Source organism: Rattus norvegicus, chromosome 12, assembly GCF_036323735.1.
Source record: "Rattus norvegicus strain BN/NHsdMcwi chromosome 12, GRCr8, whole genome shotgun sequence".
Taxonomy (NCBI): domain Eukaryota; kingdom Metazoa; phylum Chordata; class Mammalia; order Rodentia; family Muridae; genus Rattus; species Rattus norvegicus.
Window position 1 is genome coordinate 20,274,796 of NC_086030.1, and position 20,713 is coordinate 20,295,508.

Genomic DNA, 20,713 nt, shown 5'->3' on the forward strand with positions numbered 1-20,713 from the left:
AAATATGAACAAATAATCACGACAGAGCTGTAGTATTCTGGGTCTGTTAGTCCAGCCCGTTATCCTTTGGTATTCAAGGGCTTGGGTCACCAACATTTTAACATCTTTCCTAATTCATATGCATGGAGTGAAGGTGCTCGAGCCACGCTGGTAACAGAGAAACAGGCATTTTGGGTATCATCTTGTAATTCATTTGTAGACTGGACCTCACTTTCCAAGGCATGTTTGTTCAGATGACCTGGCCTAGTCCTGGGATCCTTACAGCTTCACAGAAGGGCCATCAAGTTTGTGCATACCACAGCTCCAGCCCTCGGGGAACTCCTACGGGGCCACAGCAATACCGTGCAGGCCAGGTCCTGTCTTAGGCTCCCTGGTACACGCCTGTCACCTCGCACCAAGCTGCCTCACCATGACTCAGCCTAGGCCAGAGATGTTGCCTGACTATTCCAGAAAAGAGGCGGGGGACAGGGAGGGTCGAAAAGACCGTGGACCCGCTGGATTGGTCTCATGGTTAGTGACGACATCACAGCGCCCAGCCCTCTGGGGGTCATAGCGCGAAGGGATTGGCCGGTCTTCGGTGACGTTTTGGGCGCGTCGGCGAGCCAAGCCTAGATGTTAGAGGATTGGTTGGTGTTGTGTGGCGTCATCGGAGCGCGCCGGGAACGCCCAGGATGTATGACTCTGGATCTGTCGGCTGCGGATAAATGGCCAGGGCTGCTGTAGGCGCAATGCTACGTTTCCCGGCCTTGCGAGAAGTCGGGTGCCTCGCGGCGATTGGAGCTGCAGTTTCTATTGCAGTGTCACCGGGCTGACCACGAAGGACTCTGCCAGGCGAGTGGGACTCCGACTACCCGTGAATGCCAGGTACCGGTGTGTCGTTGCGGCACTCTGACAGGGTCAGGAGTGCTGCTGGGGCCCAGGGAGCAGAATTAGGGGCTGGGCGTCTCCGCGATGTGACTTTCTGTAGCTTGGGCATCAAGGAGTTACTGTCTCAGCACAGTGGCATTTCACATCCCCAAGTCAACAGTTCTGAGCCATTGTCGCGGAGGCCAGGCATAGTGGTTGATGCAGGCCTGTAGTCTCAGCAGTGGGGAGTTGAGCTTTTAGGTCACAAGCTCCAAGCTAACCTGAGCTACATAATGAGACCCTGTCTCAAGAAACTGGCAGGGCATGGTGGCTCTTGCCTTTAATTAATCCCTGCATTCCAGAGGCAGAGGCAGAGGCAGGCGGATCTCTGAGTTGATAGCTAACGTGATCTACAACTCGAATTAAGGGACAGCCAGGGTTACAGGGCGTCTGTCCTCCCCCCACAGCCCCCTATTAAGAGAGAGAGAGAAAAGAAGCAGTCGATGGTCATTTGTTAATACGTCATGTACTGCTCGCTTTAAACAAAACCATTTCATAACATGGATTCTGTTGTGCACGATGTTAAAAGATTTTCTCACCGACAAGAGTGGGATCCACCTTAATCCCTAAATGCAGTAGGAAGGGAAGAGGGGAGGGCAGGTGGTGAATGGGGGCTTAGAGGTGATAGAGATGATGCTTTAGGAAGTGACACTGTGAATTGGTCCTTGACAAGGCAAATAGATGTTTACTGAAGCCTGGGACTTCTAGGCAAGGAGTAGATTCGAAGTCCCCAGCAGGGAGTGATAGACAGATGTAAAAAGATCTCTGAGGACTTGAACTCTGGAAAGTGCAAGAGTTTGGAGTCATTTGATAGGTGACAGGACTTGGAGGAGACTTTGATTTAAGCCTGGTGTCCATGTCACCAGCCTCTCTGGATGCCTGTTTATTGTGGTTAATTAAAGGCTCGTGCCGCTTTCCCTGATCAGCTCTGGCCTGATATCATTATGGAGTAAGCACAAAGTAAAACTCAAGGCACAAGGGAGTGAGAGGCAAGGGACAGACCACTCTGGGGAGTGCAGTCAACGAATGTCACTTAGCACCTGGGCACAGAATCTTGTTGATGTCAACAAGTGTATTAAGCAGATGAGGTGGTGGCTGTGGATGTGCACATAGGAAGGCTTTCTCACCACACTTGTTTCAGTCTCGCCAGAGCTGGGGATTGAACCCAGAACTTCCCCCTCCCACTCGCCAGGCAGAGCATTCTGTTACTAAGCTGAGTCCTGGTATTTACGATCAAACAACAACTTTCCTCTTTCCTCTTTGCTCAGAGTTTATGAGTCAGCGGTCACTCCCATGACCCCAGGATGATTCGGGGCTCCCCACAAATAGCCTCTCTGTGGCTGCAGGTCACTCAGGTCCTGGTGACTAACTTGGGACCTCATTCTCTTCACTTCTAATTCCCACAGGCGATACTTAAATACCTGTGTGGTTTGGCCACCATTCGCAATGGAGTTTCCTGACCTGGGGAAGCACTGTTCAGAACCGACTTGCAAACAACTAGGTAAGGACTCCAAAGGTTCTTGCTGGGAAACAGTATTTCGCTGGCTGTTTTGCAGAGGGCATCTGGCCGTTTGCACTCATTAGCTAGTTGGCCTCTGACCTGGTTTAGCTTCTCAGCCTGAAAACTCTGGTGCGAGACACAGGGTCTGCTCAAAATTGCAGGTTAACAACAACCTAAGGCTAGGCAGTAGCCTCCAGAGCTTTGCAGATAACAAAGACAGACACAGCTTGGACAGTTGTGATACCACAAGAGATGCTATCTGTGTTGAAAAGACAGCTTTGTGGGGCCTTCACTGTCTCTTGGTCTTGCTGCATTTCTAACTTTGGGCCTGGGGTTGCTGCTCAGTGGTGCAACACTTGTCCAGCATGTCTGAAGCTCGGCTTCCTTCCCAGCACTGGAGAGGCGCAGGCAGGAGGACCAGATATTCAAGGTCCTTCTAGGCCACATGTGAGTTCCAGGTCAGCCTGCACTAAATAAGACCCTGTCTCAGAATTTTTTTTTTTTTTTTATTTTTTAAATTTTGCGCCACAAACTTGTTTTCTCTCCCGTGCGCCACTTCTGGGATGCGTCTGTCTCTCACAGGGATGAGAACCTAACGTACAGAAGTTCCTGCTTTGAATGATAGGGAATTTCCTGGTTCCAGTTCTTCAGAGGATTTACCGTCTTACCCTGATTTTTGTTTTTTAGATTTTCTGCCAATCACGTGTGATGCCTGCAAACAAGATTTCTGTAAAGACCATTTTTCCTACTCGGGTCATAAGTGTCCCTTTGCATTCAAGAAGGTAACGCATCGTCCCGGGGTCTAGACTGCATGGACCACAGCTGGTGTGTCCAGTTGTTCCGTGCAGGCCAGAGAAGAATGACTTAGGATAGCCACGCTTTGAGTTTTAAATGAGTGGTTTATTAAGTATATATATAGCAAGGCAAAGTAAAAAGGTAGCTAGAGAGAGCGGGAAGGAGAAATGGATGGACTGGTAGATGGGTCTTAAAACATCCTCAAGGGGTTGGGGATTTAGCTCAGTGGTAGAGCGCTTGCCTAGCGAGCGCAAGGCCCTGGGTTTGGTCCCCAGCTCCGAAAAAAAAGAAAAAAGGAAAAAAAAATTTCCTCAAACTGAACACTCAGAACATCCTGTGGAAGCAGACTGGGGAGGTTGACAGGCAGCTGAACTTCCCAATTCAGCTTCCTCTCTGACTGAGCATCCCCCTGCTGTAGCCGTCTGGCTTCCTGATCCCAGTGCAGGTACGTTTCTGCCTCGGGATGAGTGATAGTTCCTCTGTTGGGAGTAGTTTCCCTTCCAGCTGTTCTCTCTGTCAGATTGGGAGGGTCGACCGTGCTGGTCCAGAGCCAGCTTCTCAGTGGACTCGTGACAGTTTAGCAATGTGATGTGCGTTATATCAGTACAGTAGACAGCTACTTACTGTAATTGTTTGGGTTTCATTTATTTGTTTTGAGGCAGGAGCTCACTGTGTAGCTCTGGCATCGTGTAGCTCTGGTGGCTGGAAATTTGCTCTATCGATCTAGATGGGCTCAAGCTCACAGAGATCCATCTGAGTCTGCCTCCCGAATGCTGGGATTAAAGGCATGTGCCACCTGCCCAGCTAATTTTCTTTTGAACTGAGGTCTTAAGTAGCCCATGCCAGCATCAAACTCACTATGTAAGCAAAGCTGGCCTTGAACCTGTGATCTACTGAGGTTGGGAGTAGAGCTACGCACCATTGCTCCAGGCTGCTAGAACACGCTTCCAGGTAGTTCAGTGCTCTCGTATGCCCAGTGACTTCCTCATTTGACTGCGCGGGGCTGCAGGCTGTGACGCTATCAAGATTTTATTTTCAGAGACATGGAGTCAAATTCCTGTTTTAACAGAATCACAGATTAATGAATCAAGTTAAAATTCACAGAAGATGGTTCTTATATAGGGGTGGGATGGATTTACAGATCCAGAGTCAAGGTTCATTTAGAAACCAAATAGGTATTCTAACAAGGGCTCAGAAGTGCTTTATGTATGCACATGGAGAGGGCAGGGGTCAAAGCCAGGGACCTTCCTCTATTGCTTTCCACATTTTTTGAGACAAGATAAGATCTCTTATTAAATCTACCAGTTGGCCAGCTAGGCTGGCCAGCAAGCCCAAGATCCTCCTTGCTCTGCCTCCCCAGCATTGGGATTACAAGTGCATGCTGCCAGCCCCGCACAGTGGTGGACATGCCTTTAATCCCAACACTCCAGAGGTAGGGGAATCTCTGAGGTCTGCTGGGGTTTGAACTTGCATCTCTGAGCCATCTGCACAACTCTTAAACTGGATGCGTAAGGGAGTAAACAGCCCTGGAGCAAGGTGACCAATTGTTAGTGTCTCTGTTCACTATGACATGTGCGGAAGGGAAGGACTCCCGTAGATTCTGGAGGATGTGTGCTCTGAGCTGTGCCTGATAGGTGGCAGAGGATCAGCCGTAGCAGTCCCCTGGGACAGACAGTCAGGAGGTCAGGAGACTGCATGTTTGCAGCGGCTGCAGCCTGTGATCTCTGCAGGTAGTGTATTTGTGTGGAAATCAGAGACTGAGTTTCTTTGGCAAATGGACAGTAGCCGGCCATAGGCTGTGACCCTCACCCCGGTCCTGTGGGAAAATCTGCACCCTCTTAGCCACATTGTGCTGGGTATGAAGGGTGAGTAGTGGAGGGCAGCCCCAGATGCTAGCCTCTGTGTTTACTTGAGATAGTACTTCCTGCCAGGAGTTCGTGGGTGATGGCGGGTGGAACTCAGACCCTGGTGCTTATGTGGTGATAACTTTACCAACTGGACCATCTCCCATCCCTCAAATTGCATGCTTGGGATGTGTCTCGCCCTTGAGCAGCCATAGCTGGTCCTTCCCCTCATACTGTGCTTGCATCTTCCCTGGCACTCGGGAACAGTGGGTGTCCAAGTTTCTTGTTCCTCTGTAGCAGGTATTTCTAGGGGATTCTACACCACCCAGTAGACACTAGAAGGTCCCTCAAGTCCAGGGTTTCACTCGATCTCAGAAGTGACTCATGGATTATGTCAGTGAACTCTGCCCACTTCCTCTAGTTCCATATGGACAGTGGGTGACTTAGTGTCACATGCCTTAACCGGGGCTGGCCATGGTCCAGCCAAGCCATTAGGATGGGTGTGGTAGGTGACTCAGATTTCTGTTTACCAGGCTCTGATGACCAGTGGCCACCTGTTTGTGTGTCAGCTGGACCTTTCCTTATGCCCATGTAGGTACATCTGTCCAGAGATCACACAGGAGTGCTTTGTTTCTTGTGGTCATATTAGGCCACTGAGGTAGCCGCCCTCAGACAGTAGGCCACACAAGCCTGATACAATCCATCTGATTGACGTCAGCCACCCCATGCCATCTCTCAATAGTTGTGGCTCAGTTTTGACTATGCTGTTTGGTCATTCTTGGGGCTCCTCATTGGCTCCACAGTCTCTCAGTCTCTAGCTGGTACAGCAATGGGCACAGCCTGTTCAGTGCTGAGGGCATCTCCCTCCTTGTAGAGCCACTGAGGATCAGAAGCAGATGTGCAGAGTGACTCCTGTGTCCCGTCCTGTCAGTGTGTCCACCTGAGGGGTCGGGTGGGTCCCCTCCCACAGCCATGTTATGCCCCAACCCAGATCTCACCAGCTTCCTTTTTTGAGGGTCCTCCAAAGCCTATGGTGACCCTTTTTGTGTTAAATCCCACTAGACAACCCTAGAGTGGAGGGGAGAGAGGGAGATCTGGGTGTGAGCGGAGCAGAGAGAGGGAGATCTGAGTGCGAGTCTTGGTAATTGTATGCTCCTTATTTCAGGATGTGCAGGTGCCTGTGTGTCCACTCTGTAATGCCCCCATCCCAGTGAGGAGAGGTGACATCCCAGATGTGGTGGTCGGCGAGCACATGGACAGAGATTGCACCTTTCACCCCGGGAGGAACAGAAACAAGGTGAGAGTGGGATTAGGGCTAACACAGGCCAGTGCACTCACAGTGCTGCTGGTGCTTTTCCAAGATAGGTCAGTTTTCTTCTTCCTTCCTTCCTCTTTCTTCCTTCCTTCCTTTTTTTTTTTTTTTTTTTTGGAGATAGCATCTTATATAGTTCAGGCTGGTTTAGTCTTGCTATAGTTCCTGATCCCCCTGACTCCCTCCTGAGTACTGGTGTGATAGCCATGCACTACCATGCCTGTTTTATACGGTGTTGAGGATCAAACCGAGGACTCTGTGCTTGTTAGGCAAGCACCCTACAAACTGAACCACATCTTCAGCCCCAAAGTTCTATTTTCTAAGTGTGGAGTGCTGGCAGTCTATGGGAAGTGGAGGTCTTCCTGTGTTGTGAATGGTGAGTTTGCCTTGTGGAAACAGTTTCCAAGCCTCACAAGGGTCCCAGGTTAGGTCTTTGTTTTCAGGAATCTTGAGAGTCTGAGATGAAGGAGGGCAAGGCTTTCTAGAACCTTCCATGAACTCTCTCATACACTCCTGGGAACAGAAGAAGTGGGCCACCTTTTCTCTCCTCTCCCTGGGGTGTGGCAGGGAGGGTCCCTGTTTTTGGTCTTTCTTAGAGAGGAATGGTATTTGTAAGAAGACAACGGGCAGCACAGGGAGGACCGTACGGCACCTGAGCTGGGCTCTCTGCCTCCATCCTGCCCCACATGGGGCTAGCAGCCTCTGTCTCACCAGGTCTCCTGCTGGCTCTGAAGAAGCTGTGCCTCTGACTCTAAGGAGGGCCTGAGGTCTCTCTTGGGGATGGGCCCTGCTTCGCCCAGCCTCCCAGCAGCCATTTCTGCGCCCCAGTGTGGTTCGTTTCCTCTGTGGACTTTCCCTGAGGCTCTCCTCTAGCTAATGCTGGGTCTTCTCTCACCTGCAGCTCCAGGACAAGTGACTTTAGCCTCTACAGTCTGTCTCCCTTTCTTCCTCTCTTTCCCTTTCCCTTCACCTCCCCCTCCTTCCCTTCTTGTTTTTGATACTTAGTCCAGCTCACTCCCAATCTTCCTGCCTCAGCTTTTTGAGTGCTGGAGTTACAGGCCTGCACCATCGTGCCTAGCTCATAATCCACTGAGCCACCTCCCGGCTTCAGGGCTTTTGTTGTTGTTGCTTTTGTTTTTATCGGGCAATGCCAGGGAATTAATTCAGTGCTAAGCCATAAGCATGAGCTTTTACTAAAAACCCTTTTATTACATTACTCATGTGTGCTGGTGGTGAGGTTGAGGAGCAGGGTGGGGTTCAGCAGAGGCCAGGGCTCACATGCGGAGTCAGTTCTCTTCTACCTCAGCCTCTGAGTAGTTAGAATCACAGCCTCCAAGACCCATCCTGCCGGTGACAGGCTGATGACAGAAGTGACTTCGTTCCTGCAGGTTTTCACACACCGCTGCTCCAAAGAGGGATGCAGGAAGAAGGAGATGCTGCAGCTGGCTTGTGCCCAGTGCCATGGCAACTTCTGCATTCAGCACAGGCATCCTCTGGACCACAACTGCCAAGCTGGGAGCAGCTCAGTCAGCAGAGGGAGGTGAGCATGGGTTCCTGGTGCCGCTGATCGTCTTAGACTCACAGTCAGCGCTGGAGTCCGTGAAGTTAGTCCTGCAGCTGCCACATGCTGGGGGCTTCCACAGGGGCATTTATTCTTTCACGGGTTAGAACGGAGAGGTGGCAGCTGGCTCCTTCTGAGAGGCCCTACTTCTCCCAGTTTCTCCCGTTTTCTGGTTCGCCCAGTGCTCCCTGCTGAGCCTGGCTTCCCTTGCACCCGTCCTTGCTTTTGCCTTGGTATGGCATTTCTGAGTGCCTGGCTGTATCCGGCTCTCTGTGGACCGAGTGGCCTGCCGTCTTTACTGATGCCCTGGATGACGGATGCTCAGTTTGATCACCTCAGTGAAGACTTGTCTCTAAATGAGGTCCCTACCAAGGGCTGGGGGGATTGAGTTGAAATGTTGGTCTTTTGGGGGAGGCCATACAGGTTAACTGTTCTTGCTACCTTTTTGAGTAGTAGAAACCTCTGTTTACACTAACTCCTGAGTCAAAATGAAACATAACTTCCTTTTCTTTTTTTCGGAGCTGGGGACTGAACCCAGGGCCTTCCGCTTGCTAGGCAAGCGCTCTACCACTGAGCTAAATCCCCAACCCCAACTTCCTTTTTTTTGCATGTGTGTGCATACATGAGCATTGTGTTGGATGTTGGTCCTTGGTTTCCACTGTGTATGCTGCAGCGTGTGCCAGGCTAGGTGACCTGAGAGCTCCCACCTCCTCCTTCACCTCTCACAGGAGCCCCAGGATTGCACACACACACACACACACACACACACACACACACACACACACACACACACACACACACACACACACTAGCTAGCACACAGTGCTGGGAATTCTAACGGTCCTCGGGCTCGTGCAGCTTCCCACTGAGCTGTCTACCAGCCTCTTAAGTTACCCTTTAGTTTTTAGTCTTGCATTGGGGGCAGGAGTATACACGTGTGCTGTAGCGTGCATATGGAGGTCGGAGGACAGCTAAGGTACTTGTTAATTCCACTTGACTTTCTCAGACTGTGTGTGATCCAGGCTGGAGCCCAGCTATCTTAAGTGCATAGACGTGAGTGGGCGGGCTTTCTTGATGTGCATAAGAGGGTCGAATAAACATGCATCTGACTTTCTCTATAGGTCTTCCGCATCCAGAGCTGCTGAGCAGAAGCCATCGGGAGTCAGTTGGCTGGCCCAGCGACTCAGGTACTAGTCTGAGTGGCATGTGAAACTCAGACTGTGTGATGTGCTGTGCTTCCATAAGAAAGGCCAGAACTGGCCACAGTAGCTGTTTTTAGAATGTCCTGAGTTCCCTCCAAGGGCATTCTCCATGCTCTAGTCAGTGTGGTCACCCGTGGATTCTTTCTCTTTTAGGCGGACAGTGAAATGACGGGGAGGCTCCTGTCAGTGCTGCACCCCAGCTCCTTTCTGTTGACTTTTAATCTTGGTGACGTGGCCTCCGGCACTTTCCTGCTTCTCTGGAGTCTGGGTCTTTATGGAAGAGTCTCCCATTGACTGCTCAAGTTAGGATGAGGAGATGGCTCAGTGGGTAAAGCGTTTGCCTCACAAGCATGAAGACCTGATAGCATCTCCAGAACTGAATGTTGTAGTCTCAGCACTTGGGAGGTGAGGAGATGACGCTCCGGGGCTCTCTGACCAGCAACCTTGCCTTATTGGAGAGTTCCAGGCCAGAAAGATGCTGCCTCAAAAACCAAGGTGCACACTTCCTGCGGAAGGACATCAGAAACTTACGTCTGGCCTCACACACACAAACACATGGTATATAATTTATTTGGTAAAGTAAACGAGGCTGTTGAGCCACTTACTGAGATGGGTTAGGTTACCATAGCCAAAGCTGGGGACTTGTGTCAACCTCCTTAGTGGTTGGTTTGGTCTGTGCTAAACCACTCCAGGACTTGGTATTCTGGAAAAGTCTGTCCTTTAACAGATAAGATCCACCTCTGCTCTCTATTCTCCCCTACATGACTTTTGTAATGAGGTGCCTTTGGGGCACAGTCTGCTCATGGTCCCCAAGAACAAGAGTTGGTGTGGCACCCTTTCCTGACCTCTGGCTGGGGCACTGTAGAGGGAGGGTACATACCCTGCCCGCAGTGATGTCTCCAAGGTTGATTTAAGCAACCAGCTCCTCCCTGCCACGGCTCCAGGCTCCACATGCCTGGGTTAAGGCTGGGTTTGTTTTTTGAGACAGTGTCTTAACTATGGAGCGCTGACTGTTCTGGAACTCACTCTGTAGACCAGTCTGGCCTTGAACTCAGTGATCCCCCTGACTCTGTCTCCAGAATGTGGATTCTCCCAAGAAAAGCAGCAAGACCTGGGCGCCATTTCAGAGCTGTCTAATTTTGCAATGGAAGCTTCTCATGTCGGAGCACCATGGCAGCAGGCCGAGGGTGTCCTTGGGCACTTTGCAGAGCAGAAACCCAGACAGAAGAAGAGCAGTGGCTCTGGGCCTCTGGGTGCAGCCACAGTCGCTCCTGTGCTACCTGTGTGGCCTGACCACATCTACCACCATGACAGTGTTGGGGAAGATGCTTGGAGGTACTCTGGTGACCTCCATGTAAGGGTTTACCCTCACTTTCCAGGAGCTTGAGTATCAGGGATGACATGGGACAAACCACCCGAGCTGCGTTAGACCTTTACCCTTCGTTCAGACAGCCTTTAGGACAGTTGACTGCATGAATTCCATACAGAGCAGCATTGTGCAGATTTTGTGACCTCTGGCTGTCATGGACAGGCAGGGGTGGGTTCCGCTCTGTTCTCTAAAGACTTGACTCTGTCCTAAGCCAGTGCCTCTGGTCACATCAGTGCACCAGCCTGCTTTAGTCCAGCTCTAGGCCCATCAGTGCCTCCTTCTGTCCCCAGTGTTTGGCTAGATCTGGGGCCTGGGGACTTGGGTTCTTAGAACAAGGTCTCTGCAGTGGTGCTATGTGGGGACACAGACAAACCATTCTATTGTACTTGCACTCCCAGGTGACAGCCACTCACCCTCATATAGTAGACACTTGAGATGTAACCTGCATAACAAAGCTTTTAATTCCACTTAAGTTTTTTTTTTTAAAGAATTTATTTTATGTATATGAGTGCACTGTAGCTGCCTTCAGACTCACCAGATCCCATTACAGATGGTTGTGAGCCACCATGTGGTTCCTGGGGATTGAACTCAGGACCTCTGGAAGAAGAATCGGTGCTCTTGACCTTGGAGCCATCTCTCCAGCCCCCTTGACTTAAATTTTAAAATAGGTGGGCTCAGTAATTAGTCAATGTTTAAATAAGGACTTAGAGTCTACCCCCTAACCATTTTATGCAGTAATGTTTCCACTGAGATGACTCTAAATTGGGAATTAAAAGCACATAGCGTGGGCTGGGGGAACGGCCCAGTGATTAAGAGCTTGTACCTCTCTTGCAGAGGACCAAGTTTGGTTCCCAGCACCACCCATATTAGATGGCTCCAGGATCTGATGCCACTGAACTCTGGGCCCTGGCACTCACATGCACATGTTCTTAAACATAAATGTGGAAGTACACTGAGAAAGGTTAGAGTCTAGGATAGTGGGCTGAACCTCACCTAGAGCCTACCACTGAGGAGCTGTGGCCATGTTTCAATAGGAGAGCACTTGCCTAGAACCCCTCGGGTCTGGGGCATAGTTTAGTAGTGGAGGACCTGCCTGTCATGTCTGAGGCCTCAGATTCTATCCCAACTATTGCAAGGAAACAGTCACCAGACTGAAGACAATATCAAATGTAAGACATTGTGTGTTGAAATATTTTATACTGATCAATAAAAATTTATTTCACCTGTCGATTTTTTTTTATTTAATTTTTATTTTATGTCTAAAATGGATTCACTTTTAACTCCCAAGAAGAACAGCAAGAAATGGGCTCTTTCTAAATAACCTTCACTATCCTGGATTTCACTATGTAGACCAGGCTGGCCTTGAATTCAGATTCTCCTGCCTACACCTGGGATCAAAAGTGTGCACCACCACTCCCAGCTTTGTGTGTGTGTGTGTGTGTGTGTGTGTGTGTGTGTGTGTGTGTGTGTACCATGTGCACCTGGGATCAAAAGTGTGCACCACCACTCCCAGCTTTGTGTGTGTGTGTGTGTGTGTGTGTGTGTGTGTGTGTGTGTGTGTGTGTGTACCATGTGCATGCCTGGTGCTTTCAGAGGCCAGACTTTTAGAAAATATGAATAATTCTTTTCAAAGTCCGAAGTGCGTGTGTGTGTGTGTGTGTGTGTGTGTGTGTGTGTGTGTGTGTGTGTAGTGCAGGTATGTTTGCTTATTTGCACATGTATGGGCACAAGTGTACCCATATGTGGAGGCCTGAGAATAACCTTCAGTGTCTTCCTTGGTTGCTTTTCACTTTATAGACTGAGGCAGAGACTTCCTGAACCGAACCCAGGACTTGCGGTCCATCTGGCCTAACCAGCCACTAGCCCCAGGAGTCCCAGTCCCTGCCTACTCTGTGCTGGGATTTCTGGAAAGCCGCCTCCTGACTTTTCTGTGATATTGGGAATTTGAACTCTGGTCCTCACACTTGTGTGATGATCACTCGCCCTCTGAGCATCTCCCCAGCCCTGTATGCCTCTTTTAAGAAACGACTTAGCAGTTCTCTGCTCTAGTCTGGTAAGATTCTCTGTCCTCAGCTGCTGGGGTGCTGTGGTGGAGACTTTTGGGGAACACTAAGTGGAGGGGACACACCTTCCATCTCTGCTCCTTTTTTCTATAATAGAAATCACAGGGCGGTTAAGCCATGTCTTGGTGTCTTGGTCTGCCCAGTAAAGTCCTGTCTCTATACCTGCCCCAGGTATAGAACCATACAGCATCATGGTGTATGAACAGTGCTGGGATGAACACTACTGAACACAGCTCTCTTTTTTAAAGATTTATTTTATGGATGTGAATACAATGTCACTGTCTTCAGACACACCAGAAGAGGGCATTGGATCCCATTACAGATGGTCGTGAGCCACCATGTGATTTCTGGAATTGAACTCAGGACCTCTGAAAGAGCAATCAGTTCCCTGAACCACCAAGCCACCTCTCCAGCCCTAAATAATTCTTTTTAAACAATTACATTCACATCCACCCTATGGTTTTACTTATAGACACAAGAAGCAGGAATAGGGGTTGGGGATTTAGCTCAGCGGTAGAGCGCTTGCCTAGCAAGCGCAAGGCCCTGGGTTCAGTCCCCATCTTCGAAAAAAAGAAAAAAAAAAAAAGCAGGAATAGAGGAAGGGGTGTTCCCTAAAAAGCAAGTAAGTAACAAAATTCCAAAAGCTGCTAAAATCCTATGTACCATCACCACACTACCACTCATCTTTAAGAAGTCCATGGCCATGGGCTGGAGAGTTGGCTCAGATTAAGAGGACCTAGGTTCAATTCCCAAGTAGCTCACAACTGCCTTTAACTCCAGTCCCACAGGACCTGATGCCCTCTTCTTACCTCTGTAGGAATATGTGTAGGCACCCAGCACATACATGTGAACATACATTCATGCAAACCAAATGTACACATAAAAATAAATATAAATCTTTTAAAAATTAAAAAGCCCACGCCCACACTCTCGTCGTTTCTTCTTCTCTTCTGTGACTTCCTTTGTTTTTATGTTTGTTGTTTTGAGACAGTGTCTCGATATCCATAGCTGGCATAGAACTCTAGACAGACAGGGTGGCCTCTGACCTCACCGAGATCTGCCTGTTTCCTCCTAAAGGCCAAGACTAAAGGTGAGAGGCACCATACCCAGTTCCTTTCTTTGAAATAATGTCTCAAGTATCTATGGTTGGCATCAAGGGTGGTCTTGAACTCCCGATCCTCATCTCCACTTTCCAGATACTAGGATTACAGACACTCCTTACTATGCTCAGTTTATGACGTGCTGGTGATGGAGCCCATAGCGTCACCCAGGCTAGGCAAGTGAGCTACTGCCCCCAGCCCACTTTCGATTTTTATAAACTCTGCTTCTCATTGGCTGGTCCCGAGATGCTCCTCTGCATTGAAGCCAAAGATTTGTTTTACCTGAATCAAGGTCCCAAAAGGATTTAAAGACATTGGAGCTGGAGAGATGGCTCCGTGCCTGCTGAGCACTGGCTGCTCTTCTAGAGGTTCCAGGTTCGAGTCCTAGCACCCACATGGTGGCTAGCAATCTATCTGAAATTCCAGTTCTGTAGAATTTGATGCCCTCTTCTGGACTCTGCAGGTATTGCATGCCAAGGTGCACAGCATGCAGAAAACACTCATATACCTAAAATTAAAATAGATATATAGCCATACATATATACAATAAACACACACACACACACACACACACACACACACACATATATATATATATGGCTAGTGTAGTGGTGCATGCCCCTTTAATCTCAGCACTTGGGAAGCCAAGGCAGGTGGATCTCTGTGAGTTTGTGAGTTCAAGGCCAACCTGGTCTACAAAGCAAGTTCCAGGACAGCCAGGGCTACACAGAGAAGCCTTGTTTTGAAAAAGCACACTCTCAATTATAAAACAGTGGAAATAAAAAAAAAGATTTAAAGAAATTCCCCGGGCTGCTCGAAATAACAGAATGGAGCTATCCCTGTTGCTGCTTACAGGACAGCACAAGCACAGTGGCACAATCCAGTAGTTCATCAGATTGTTCAAGCGTGTCACTGCCAGTCGGCTACAGCCTTCCTCCTCCAGCGTGTAAATTCAGCCAGCGTGTGTGTGTGTGTGTGTGTGTGTGTGTGTGTGTGTGTGTGTGTGTGTGTGGTATAAGTGTGTGTGTTGTATAAGTGTGTGTGTTTCACCTGTATGTCTGTGCACGTGTGTGTCGCTGTCTTTGAAGGTCAGATGAAGGTGTCATATGTCCTGGAACGTGGCAATGTGTATGAGCCACCATGTAGGTGCTCAGAACTGAACCCAGGTCCCTGGAAGAGCAGCAAGTGCTCTTAACCTTGGAGCCGTCTCTCCAGCCCTGGAAGCTGCTTTATGAGGGTTTTGTTTTATTTTTAGTTGTTGTTCTTTTTTGGTTTGGTTAGTTGTTGTTCGTCTTTTCAAGATAGGGATTCTCTGTGTAGCCATGGCCATCCTAAAACTCTCTTTGTAGACCAGGCTGACCTTGAACTCACAGAGATCCGTATGCTGAGTGCTGGGATTAAAGGTGTGTGCCACCACCGCCTGGACCTCTGGAGGGCTGGAGTGCTGGAATTCCAGGTGAGATTCCTTGAGCACATCTGTCCAGCCTATTGACCTTGCTTTTGTGGAGAAAACTTGGCATCCGTGCTTGTCTTGGGTTAGGACTGTGGCATTGGCTAAAGGCTTCCTGTCTCTAGTGGGACAGATATGTCCCCAATTGCTTTGACATCTTAAACTCAGAGACCTGGCTTTGGGAAAGGGCACCCTCCATGTCTTGGCTGCCATCCCTCTTCCAAAGTGACTTTCATTGTCCCATCCAGTCCATCCCTGAATGAGGCTCAAAGCCTGGCTGTCTCTCAGACAGAGAGAGACAGGGACAGCAGGCTTGCCATTTGGAGTGTGCTGCAGTTTCCGTCCTTTTCACAAGATGTCACCAAAAGGCCTTCGTTGGAATGGATGTTGCCAGAGCCACAGGCCCTGTGAGGCACTGAAGACCTAAGCTGGGTAGTGTCCTGAAGCCTGGGTCTGAGCAGCCACCGCTCACCTCACTTCCACAGCTACAGACGAACAAGGGTCTCTTCTGTTCCTCAGCTCCAAAATGAGGTTGGAAAGTGGGTCTGTTAGACTTCCTTTCCCAAGTTCAAGCTTGAAAAGGGGGATTTTGATGTCCTCTCTGGCTTACTAGTATCTTTTTTTTTCGTGTGTGTGTGTGTGTGTGTGCGCGTGCGTGCATGTGTGTATGTTTGTGTGTGTGTGTTATGCATATGTGTATGTGTGTATGTGTGGGCATATGTGTGTAAGTGTGCAAGTGTGTATATGTATGTAACATATACATGCATATACATCCAAGTGTGCATATGTGTTTATGTCCGTATGTGTCTGTGTGTATGGTATACATATATGTGTATGGTATACATGTGTGTGTATGGTGTATACATATATGTCTGTGTATATGGTAATCATTTGTGTCTGTGTGTGGTGTACTTATGTGTGTATGGTGTACATATGTATATTGTGGACATGCATGTGTGGCACGTATATGTGGATGTGTGTGCATGTGTGTGTATATATAGGTTAGAAGTTAATATAAGGCATCTTCATTGATCACTTTCCATCACTTTATCCATCAAGGCAGGCTCTCTCAATGGAACCCCAGAGTTGACTGATTCGACCAGTCTGGCTAGCCAGGGGGTCCTGGATTCCTCTGTCTCTGCCTCCTGAGCACTGGGATTACAGGCAGCTGCCATAGCTGTCAGCTTGTTCACTTGGGTCCTGGGGATCTGAACTCCTGTTCCCACACTTGGCAGCAAGCACTTTATCCACTGGCCCACATTTTCAAGGGTCTTGAGAGGCGTGTGAGAGGGGAAGCTGGCCTGACTGCTCTTCTTGTCTGAGATAAGAGTGACTTGTTTTATTTTCCTTGCTCAGCGGCCGAGAGCACATACTGCTTTTCCAAGGCATCCAAGTTTGACTCCCAGCACCCATGCCAGAGTGTTAACAATGAGGTTCAGGGAATCTGACCCCTCGGGCCTCTGCAGGTATCTATACTCAGGTGCACATAGCCGCACACAGACATTCACTTTCTCAGTTACGGTTTGATTGCTGTGAGGAGACACCATGGCGAAGGCGACTCTTATAAAGGCACACATTTCATCTGGCTTGGCTTATAGTTTCAGAGGTTGAGTCCATTATCATCATGGTGGAAAGTATGACATTGTGAAGGCAGACATGGTGCTGGAGGAGGGGCTGAGAGTTCTACATCTTGATCCCAAGGCAGCCTCACTGGGTGAGGACTGAGCACCAGGAGACCTCAAAGCCCACCTACACAGTGACACACTTCCTTCAACAAGGCCACGCCTCCTAATAGTGCCACTTCCCATGGCCCACCACACCCACATACACACATAATTTTAAATCTCTCACAGATGTGCCCCATTTATGTTTTGGGTTTGCTTTGCTTCGCTTTGCTTTTTGAGAAAGAGCTTATCTGCGTACTCCTGGCTATCCTGGAAATCACAGAGACTTACCTACCCGTGTCTCCCAAGTGCTGGAATTGAAGGGGTGTGCCACCACTGCTGGGCCATTTTTTGGGTTTTTAAGTTAATTTCAGATGTAGTCAAGTTGCTAACCAAGTATCCCTTCAAGTTGTCCTCTGACCCCACACTGGTGTCATGGTAGGCACATGCATACATAATAAATCAAAAATTAAAAAATACTTTGTAATCATATCACTAAGAGACTGGAGTGTGTATGGCTGTTAGTTAAATGTTCAGAGAAGCTGCTCACTGTCTTCTGGCACATGCACGCACACACACACACGCACATATTGTACATACACACACAGACAACTATTAAGGCCTGGGTAACTGTTACCTGGATAGCCTGCCTTTATAAGGACACACTCTCATAGGTCTCTGTTGTTACTAGGAAACTCTCTAATGCCAAGGTTGATTACATATTCTGTTATGTTTCATGCCCTTGGAAACCAATCACGACAGAAGTCACCAATCACTGTTTTATATAGTTTGCCCACCATAACCAACCTCCCAGCAGCATTTTCTGCACCTATGTATAAGCGTTTATGATATTTACCCTTATAAATTGCCCCCTGGGATGGACCCCAACATAAGAGAGACACCTGCACCAATATAAGAAACTCTTTGGAATAAGACTTTCATTTTGAGTAGTAGTCCAGTAAAGTTTAAGTTCCCAAGACCTCCCTGGGAACTGACATCCTACTTGGCAGAAAGAGACATGTACGTGGGTAAGTGACATCCTGGTTGGCAAGTGAGGACATAAATATTGGACAAGTCCCTTGCCACAGTTGAATACCCCAACCAATGGAAGCAGGATAAGTGTACAACAAAGGCATGTTTGGTGGAATAACTTGGCACAGATGTTTATGGATGTGGGGCTTTAGAATCCTGTAGAATCGTAACTCAGGGTCATGGCTCAGTTCCTGAATCTGGACCATGGCCCTGGATGACCAGTCCTGGGGTGTGTACTCAATAACTATCCCTGTCGAACTGAGCTCAGTGTTAACGTGGTTTGTGAGGTGATTCCTGGACCCCAACAACAGCACAGAAACAAAGAAAGGGAAGAAAAACCAGTTTGATTCCGTTTGAGTTTGAGCCAGAGAGTCTTAGAAAGTGGCGGGGAGGGTGTAGCCGTAGTCTGTCTGGATCCACCGTGCTGCCTATGGTCGGCACAGCAGCTAAGGTCACAGCTGAAACGCATTTCCTCCTCTTTATTTAGTCACGCTGCAAGCCTGGAGGAGGGTCATTAGTGCTTTTTATTTTTAGAGTTTTCAGAGGAATAATGAAGTCAGTTTAAACATCCATTTACTGGACTGGCAAGATGGGTAAATTAGGTAAAGGCACTTCCCCACAAGGCCTGGTGAGTTTGAGGCCCAGCCCCCACGTGGTGGAAGGAGAGAATTAAAGCTCGCAAGTTGTCCTCTGACCTCCACACTCACGCGGTGACACCGGCCCAATCACACATGAGGTAGTACCTGTAAAAACTCAAAACTACATAAAAAAAAAATTTTGAGACGGGATCTCACTATGGCTGTCCTGAAACTCACACTGAAGACCAGGCTAGCCTCAGCCTCAAACTCACAGAGATTCTCCTGACCAGACTTACGAGTGCTGGGATTAAAGATGTGTGTCACCACACCTAGCTCAAAAGTGAAAAATTTAAAACAGAGAGAGAAAGAGAGAGAGAGACACTGTGGTCATGGTAAATGGGTTGGCTTTTGTGTCTTTGAGATAGGATCTTACTATGTTCCAGACTGACTTAGACTTCTCCATCCTCCTGCCTCAGCCTCTACGGTGTGGGATGATGGGCCTGAGTCACTGTACCCAGATAGATAAACTATTGTAATAGTAAGTAATGGAGAGAGGTGAGAAAGGGAGGGAAGGAGGACAGACAGACAGACAGAGAGAAGAGGGAATGGTATTGGGCTAACATGGAGCTCAAGGAATATGGCCTCAAAGGAAGAGGGAACGAGAGTTAGTCTCAGACATTGTGATGACAGTATTTGGGGCTGAGGACATGGCTCAGTGGGGGAAGTGTCTGCTGTCTAGGCGTCGGGACCTAGTTTGGATCCCCAGACCCCATACAGTAGCACACATCCATAACCCTAGGTCTGGGAAGCAGAGGCACAAGGACCCCTGGACGTGATGGTCAGCTGGCCTCGCTGAACCAGTGAGCTCCAGGTTTAGGAAGAAACTGTCTCTAAGAGTAAGGTGAAGCTAGTCAGGGTGGCACCTGCCTGCCTTTAATCTTGGCACTCAGGAGGCAGAGGCGGGATCAGCTGGGTCTCTGTGAATTTGGGGCTCGCCCAGTCTGCATAGCAGGTTTCAGGCTAGCGAGAGCTACACAGTGAGATGATCTAAAAAAGAAACTAATGTAGGAGTGACAGGGGTAAACTAACATTGGCCTCTGGCCTCTGCACACACATGCACATATGGGCACCTCTTCTGCACATGCAGGCACATATGGGCACCTCTGCACATGCATGCACATATGGGCACCTCCACACACGTAGATGCAGATGCAAATACACACATGCACACAAAGGAATGCAGAGATCAGCAGAGATCATATATGTCAGCTCCATCCCTAAACAACCCAGCCATCAATGGTTTTCAGTCTCATGAATAGCAGCTAAGAGATCAAATGGGAGAGAAGACACCATTTGTACAACCAGAAAGGACGGAGCACTTAATGATAAACCTAGTGAGGCCCAGAGACCACCTCTATGGCATGGAACTGAGACTCATGTATCATCCACTCCACAGACTGAGATCAAAAAGCAGGATGCGGCAGCATCCGCCTATCCTCCCAGCACTAGGAAGGCTGAGGCAGGAAAATTGGTGGCTTGAGGCTAGCCTGGGATATTTAGTGTCTGGAGTAGAAGAGAAGCAGATACAGATCGATGGAAAGTGTATTTGGCTGAGCCAGCATCCTGACAGTGTCCATTGCTTTCCCTAAATTAGTTTACACAGCGGGGCTGATCTTGGCTAGAAATATCAGCGGCAAAGCTTGCTTCCGGATGTGAGGAAGTCAGGGCTTAAATTCAGATTAAAAGCAAACGTGACCCAGGAGGTGCCTCAGTTGGTTAAGTACTTGCTGAATGGAGATGAGGGCTTGAGCTTGCATTCCCAGAATCCATGTTTTGTTTTGGTTTTGTTTGTTTGTTTGTTTTAATGCCAAGCTAGATGGTTCTCCTGCATAACTCTAGCCTTGGAGAGTCAGAGACAGGATTGCTGGAGCTCACTGGTGAGCGAGCCTTGACGAACCTGTAAACTCTGAGGTCAGTAAAAGACCCTGTCTCAAAAAGTAACATGGCAAAGCGATAGAAAAGAACACCAGATGCAGACCTGTGGCCTCCATACACATGTGTGCACACACACATGAACATGTACACATATACAACACATGCCCACTACACACCACACACTCACCCCCCTGTGTGTGCACACACACCCCCACACACTTGCCAGAGCACAAACACACACTCATAGAACACACACACACACCATACTCACCTGCACACACACACATGCACACTACACATTTGCCCACACGCACACACACCACCAACACTACCACATACATACCACATACACACACATACTACACACACACAACACACAACACACTCACCTGCACACACAC

General features: G+C 48.8%; 1 protein-coding gene across 2 annotated transcripts; it reads left to right on the forward strand.

Annotated features, from left to right (window-relative positions):
- Positions 1-639: 639 nt before the first annotated feature.
- Positions 640-11,718, forward strand: Zfand2a (zinc finger AN1-type containing 2A). 2 transcript variants are annotated; one of them, XM_039089558.1, is made up of 7 exons: positions 640-831; positions 2,313-2,407; positions 3,095-3,189; positions 6,212-6,343; positions 7,747-7,898; positions 9,041-9,106; positions 9,275-11,718. In XM_039089558.1, exons 2-7 carry the CDS (start codon positions 2,353-2,355, stop codon positions 9,288-9,290), a joined length of 516 nt encoding a protein of 171 aa, XP_038945486.1. In that variant the 5' UTR covers positions 640-831; positions 2,313-2,352; the 3' UTR covers positions 9,291-11,718. The 2 variants fall into 2 exon arrangements, with proteins under 2 accessions (XP_038945486.1, NP_001008364.1); NM_001008363.1 differs by having other exon boundaries at positions 655-864.
- The last annotated feature ends 8,995 nt before the right edge of the window (positions 11,719-20,713 follow it).

Coding starts and splice junctions, on each gene's coding strand:
- Zfand2a (XM_039089558.1), top strand. CDS start 2,353: ATGGAGTTTCCTGACCTGGGGAAGCACTGTTCAGAACCGACTTGCAAA. Junction 3,190..6,211: donor GTCCCTTTGCATTCAAGAAG/GTAACGCATCGT, acceptor TCCTTATTTCAG/GATGTGCAGGTGCCTGTGTG. Junction 6,344..7,746: donor CCGGGAGGAACAGAAACAAG/GTGAGAGTGGGA, acceptor TCGTTCCTGCAG/GTTTTCACACACCGCTGCTC.